At 56.4% G+C, this 5,396-nt stretch overlaps 1 protein-coding gene across 1 annotated transcript in view; it reads right to left on the bottom strand.

Moving 5' to 3' along the window:
• Nucleotides 1-1,709: 1,709 nt before the first annotated feature.
• Nucleotides 1,710-5,396, bottom strand: part of MAPKAPK2 (mitogen-activated protein kinase-activated protein kinase 2) — a gene marked incomplete at its 5' end in the record, with an annotated part of 4,826 nt that continues 1,139 nt past the window's right edge. Inside the window, 8 exons of the mRNA XM_010023368.1 lie at nt 1,710-2,117; nt 2,390-2,470; nt 2,596-2,681; nt 2,936-3,060; nt 3,248-3,323; nt 3,630-3,756; nt 3,865-3,944; nt 4,705-4,769. Of these exons, the coding sequence (XP_010021670.1) occupies nt 1,974-2,117; nt 2,390-2,470; nt 2,596-2,681; nt 2,936-3,060; nt 3,248-3,323; nt 3,630-3,756; nt 3,865-3,944; nt 4,705-4,769 (784 nt within the window). The remainder of the gene's footprint in view (nt 2,118-2,389; nt 2,471-2,595; nt 2,682-2,935; nt 3,061-3,247; nt 3,324-3,629; nt 3,757-3,864; nt 3,945-4,704; nt 4,770-5,396) is intronic.

The raw sequence follows: 5,396 nt of genomic DNA, 5'->3' as shown, positions 1-5,396 counted from the left end.
CTCTACCCCAGCCCTCGCAGCAGCTCCGGGGCCTCCTCTGGCCTCACTCCAGCAGCTCCACGTCCCTCTTGTGTTTTTGCCCCAGAGCTGGATCAGGGCTGCAGGGGGGGTCTCCCCAGAGCACAGCAGAGGGGGAGAACCCCCTCCCTGACCTGCTGCTCACGCTCTGGGGGTGCAGCCCAGCACAGGGGGCGTTCTGGGCTCAAGCACCCATGGCCACCACTGGTACCAGCAGCTCCCAGCAGCCTAAACCCCAGCGCAGCACCGCAGGGCTGCCAGCACAGAGGTGACAGCAGGGACCAGTCCTCTGCAGCAAGCACCCACAGCCGGATGCACAGTTCCCCCTGCCGGCACCCGGGCGCAGCACCCATGGCCACGGTCACATCCTGCATCCCACATCCCCAAAACCAGCCCAGGACGGGGAGGAAACTACAGGCACAGGCACATCTCAATCGACCATCCCCAAGCAAAGGGATTGTGCAAGGACCGAAGTGCTGCATCCCCAGAGAACAACCTTGGGTAGAGGTAAAAAGCAACTTCAAGCCATCAAGGAGAGCAACCACCAGCCTGGAGCACCAGGAGCTGTTCCTTCACAGCCACACAAGCAAGGAGGAGAGACCGGGTGACGCATTAAGTGTCTTTAATCCAAAGGACTGAAGAGCAGACTGGGAAGATTAGTATAAGCCAACAGACAAAAATAAAATTAAAAAAAGGAAAAAAAAAAGGATAAACCCCAGTTTTTAAAGCAAATTCCAATTCCGTACAGTGTCTAAAAGATCACCTAAAAACTAAAACATCGCCTTAAAAAAGTTTGGTTTTTGGTTTTTCCCCATTCAAACACATTTAACACAGTGAAACATCGTGACAAATAATAATTATAATAATAATAATTCATGGATTAAAGACTCCCGAGCAGCCATCCTGCTCCTGGGAGCAGAGCATCACTCCCAAAGCCCTGGGGAGCTGGTGGCAGGGACAGAGCTACAGCAGCGGGGCCGCAGGGCCCCCAGCTCCCGCCAGGGATGGGGCACTGCTGATGCCCTTTTTTTTTAGGGATGGGGCACTGCTGCTGCCCCAGCTCAAGCTATGGCCCCACATTGTCTCCACCACCTCTCCAAGCCACCCACTTGTCCCAGGACAGCATCTCCCCGGAGCTGAGGGATGCGGGAGCAGGCAGATGTGGCCGGGAAGCATCTTTCCCCCAGATCCCTGCGGAGCAAGGAGGGGATGTGGCACTGGCCTCCTGCTCACCCCGCCTGCCCACCCCTGAGGTCAGAACTGGATTCCAGGCACAGGTACAGACTTGGTGGCCATGAGCAGCTCTACAACACACACCCCAGCACAGACAGACAGTGACACGGACGGCGCTCGCGGGGAGTCAAGGCTTCCAGGTCAGGGAGGTGGGTGATTTTTGGCTACCACGCTTTAAAAGCAGCAGTTTTCCAGGCCAGCAAAGCAGCACGGTGGCCACGGGGACCCCCCCACGCCAGCCCTGCCATGCACAGCAGGACGGGGGAGAAGGCAGCTCTCCTTCCCCATCCCACTCCCAAGCCTGAAGCCCATCTCTAGCCAGCATCCACACAGGGAACACGCTGTCTCTCAGCTCTACAGTAGTTTTTAAAAAATATTTATAGTTCTATACCCTAAAAAGGTCACCACAGGAATTGTCAGGTCTTTGGGGAGGAAGGAAGAGAAAGAAAATCATCATCAAAACCGTTTCACAACAGAAGATAAACTCCAATTACCGGCCGTATCCCACCTACAGGACAAACCCCCGGCCGCAGCGTGTGGATCTGATTTGGGGGGAATCTTACCAGGAAGGTCAGAAGCACAGGTGAGTAGCTAAAAATAACTAGTCTGGTATAAAGGTCTGAATTCCATGCGCTCATAGAACAGTCTTTTTTTGTGTTTTCCTTAAAAAATATATATATATAGTTATTGCTTTGTGGAGGGCAGGCGGGTGCGGGGCACCCTCAGTGGGGCAGCGCAGCAGGCTCCGTGGGGTTTGCTTTCTTCCGCCTCTTCATCAGCAAAGGGTTGGAGGAATCTTCGATCTTCTTGATCTTGATCTGTTCGTAGTCCACTCGCATGGTGGCCAACGCGCTCGTCATCTCCTCCTGCGGGCGGGAGGCAGCCCCATCAGCAAAGCCCTGCACGGGCACAGCCCTCCAGGATCCCCAGGACAGCTTATCCCCCCCGCCATGGGAACGGGCTGCAGCGGGGGCCGAATGCTCCACTGCCAACTTTGCCAGCCCCCTCCCAAGAACTGATCTCCCCAGGATGCACTGAGCCCAAACGAGCCCGGCTTGCAATGAGAAGGCAGAAGCGGACAGTCCCCATGCGGTACCCGGGGTGCAGAGTGTTTCAGATGGCAAGAGAGAGGTTTTACCTTCACATCCTCCCACAGATCCTTCTCCTCTTTCAGCACACGACTGGTGTGCAGCGGGGTCTGGGGCACCTGCATGGATTGCTGTAAAGAGAGTGGAGGAGTGTGAGCTGGGAGCCACAGGCATTCCATCCTATCCCTGCTCCATCCCCATCCTCATCCCCACCCCATTCCCATCCCATCCCCATCCTCGCCAACCCCACACTCACCATGATCCAGGGGTGGTTCATGAACTCTGTTATTGTCATGCGCTGGGTCGGGTCCGTCTTCAGCAGGTTGCGGATCAGCTGCTTAACTGCAAGGGTTTGTGCATCAGCAGGTCCCCGTGCTCCAAACCTGAACCAGCAGCCCCAAAACGCCACCACGCACCTCCCATCTCCTCCATGCCACAGAGCTCACCCTGATCAAACCCTTCAGCAAAAGCCCCTGAAGCAAAGAGGTGGAGCTGTTGCTTCACCAAGAGGTGACCGATGACATGCCCAGGCTTCCCATCGCTGCTGGATCAGGGCTGACCCCAAAGGGACACCTCAGCTTGGGGACTGTGTTTACCTTCCTCTGACACTTCGGACCACTCAGGATTGGGAAACTCGTACTGGCCCATTCGGATTCGCTTCTTCATGCCAGGTGAGATGGCCAGGCCGTGGTTGGAGTAGAAAGGGGGGTACCCGCAGAGCCTGCACCAGGAGAGGGAGCAGAGAGTCAACATGTCGTTCCAAAAGCCTCCCCACAGCATCCATGGGGCATGGGGCAGTGCTGGAAGCAGAAACAGCACAGCTGGGAAAGGCTCAGCCCCAGCAGCCAGCTTGGAAGCTCCATCCCTCCTTGACCACAGCAGGATGGAGAAGGACCCACTGGACTTACAGAATGTACATGATGACTCCAAGGGACCACATGTCACAGGACTTGTCGTACTTCTCTGGGCCCAGCACCTCCGGGGCTGGTAAAGAGAGAAACAAAGTCCTGAGTCTAAGTGGCAGCACCAGGAGAGAGGGACCTGAACAACCCATGGAGCTGCAGCGTGGCCATGCAGGCAGCAGAGGCAGGAGCTGCAGGCTGCATGCACCAGCGAGCACCAAACCCCTGCAGCAGCCAGTCCCAAGCAGCCCACACAGGAGTTGCCCCCAACACCACGCTGTGATTAAGGCTCCAGCCTGGATGCAGAGGTGATGGGCTGCACATTGCACCATCCAAACCTCCTCCAGCCCTGCAAACCTACAAGCTCAGACCTCCCCCAGCCACTTACCCACGTAGTATGGCGTGTAGCACGGCGTGGCCAAGGAGTTGTGCGTGGTGGTTTCTTTAGCAAAGCCAAAGTCCGTGAGTTTTAGCACAGCGTTGGGCCTTTTGGACGTGTACAAGAGGTTTTCCGGCTGTGGAAACACAATGAAGATGAGGTGAGCAGAAGACCTGGAGCAGGTTGGGCACTGCCTGAGGCCAAGCAGGGCTCAGCACCGCCAGGTAAGCGTGCAGCATGGTACCTTCACATCCCGGTGCGCAATGTTGATCGAGTGCAGGTACTGGATGGCTTCCCCAATGCTCTTCATTATCTCTGAAGCCTCTGAAGTCAAAGAAAACCCCAACAAGCCAAACATCAGCAGCCTTTATAAGCAAAACAAGCACCACTCCACACCCGGAGGCCATACAGGCTGGTTGAGGCCAAAGGGGTTTCCTCTACTTGAAGCAGAGGAAACCTTTCCAAGCAAAGCACCCCACAGCACCCATCCCTCGGTCAGGAGCCTGCAGCAAATGGGAGAGAAACTCCCATGGGAAGGGATGGGGCAGACTCCATCCCTGACCCCCCATAGCCAACAGCATGAGCCCCAAGGAGGGGTTTGCTCCAGGGTTGGGAGGCTGACCCAGCCCCCAGCACCACTGGGGACCCCAACTCTGCAGGGAAATCAGCTGGGAAAGCTTTCCCCATAGGATGGGAAGCCAAGGGAGCAACAAGCTCAGGGATTCGGCTGTGCAGACACTTTTTCTGGACACAAGAGCAGAGGTGGATGAGATCTATGAGAACCTCAGCCCCTGGACTTCATCTTTCGAGGCAGGGAGGTGTTTCTGGAGAGCACTGAAGCTCCTGCATACGCTGCAGTGGGATGGATGGGGCTCAGGGGCAGCTGAGAAAACATCCCCTAACCCAGCTCTGAAGTGAGCATGCAAAGCAGAGCCACTCACACCCACACTCCTCATTGCCCATGTGCAAAACCTTGCTGGGGATTCAGAACAGCGGCTGAGAGAACGGGCTGAACCAGAGACACTCCTACAAACATGAAGACATGGTCCACAGACAAAACTCCAGATCCCAGTGGGCTCCATACCCCGTTCTGTGAAGGCCTGGTCTCCCCTGTCCTGAATTCTGCTGAAGAGCTCCCCGCCGTCCAAGCTGCAAGAGAAGCAGGAGGCATTAGATGTTGTGGTGTCTGCTTCACACCGGCACAAGTGGTACCGAAACCTCTGATGCTCAGCCAGGAGCTGCACGAGCTCAGCAAGAAACAAACCCCGTCTCCATCCAAACCCTTGGGTCGGTGCTTCTGGGCACCCCCCTTCCAGAAATGAGCAGGACCGAGGCTCATTTGGTGCTGGTGGGAGGCGCTGGGTGCGAGCGGACGTGGTCTCGCCACCAGACCACAGGAACACGTTTACAGTAAAGGCAGCAGACACGGCTCGAAGGTGGCGACTGCTCCCGGCACACTGGCCTCGTTTAGCTCGCGAGCCAACCGCCTCCCGGCACGTGAACCCACACACAAGTGCTGAGCAAGGACCACGGCACGGCCACGGTGTCAGCGGCACAAAGACGGGCTCACCCATGGGATGGGGGAGGCAGAGGCCGAGCCCCACTGCAGCAGAGCAAGCTCTCACATGACGTGTTGGAGAAGGACAATGGCAACCTTGGCATGGTTCCCCAAAGCACCCTAAGGAAAACTCAGCTCCCAGAGAGATCAGGAGTGAGATCAGGGATAATTCTCCATGAGAACAGCGATAACTGCACTTCCTGTCCCTGCCTTATCTA

Source organism: Nestor notabilis, unplaced genomic scaffold, assembly GCF_000696875.1.
Source record: "Nestor notabilis isolate BGI_N333 unplaced genomic scaffold, ASM69687v1 scaffold17741, whole genome shotgun sequence".
Classification (NCBI taxonomy): domain Eukaryota; kingdom Metazoa; phylum Chordata; class Aves; order Psittaciformes; family Psittacidae; genus Nestor; species Nestor notabilis.
Note: the sequence above shows the minus strand (reverse complement) of the source record. Positions and strands in the feature narration are given on the sequence as shown.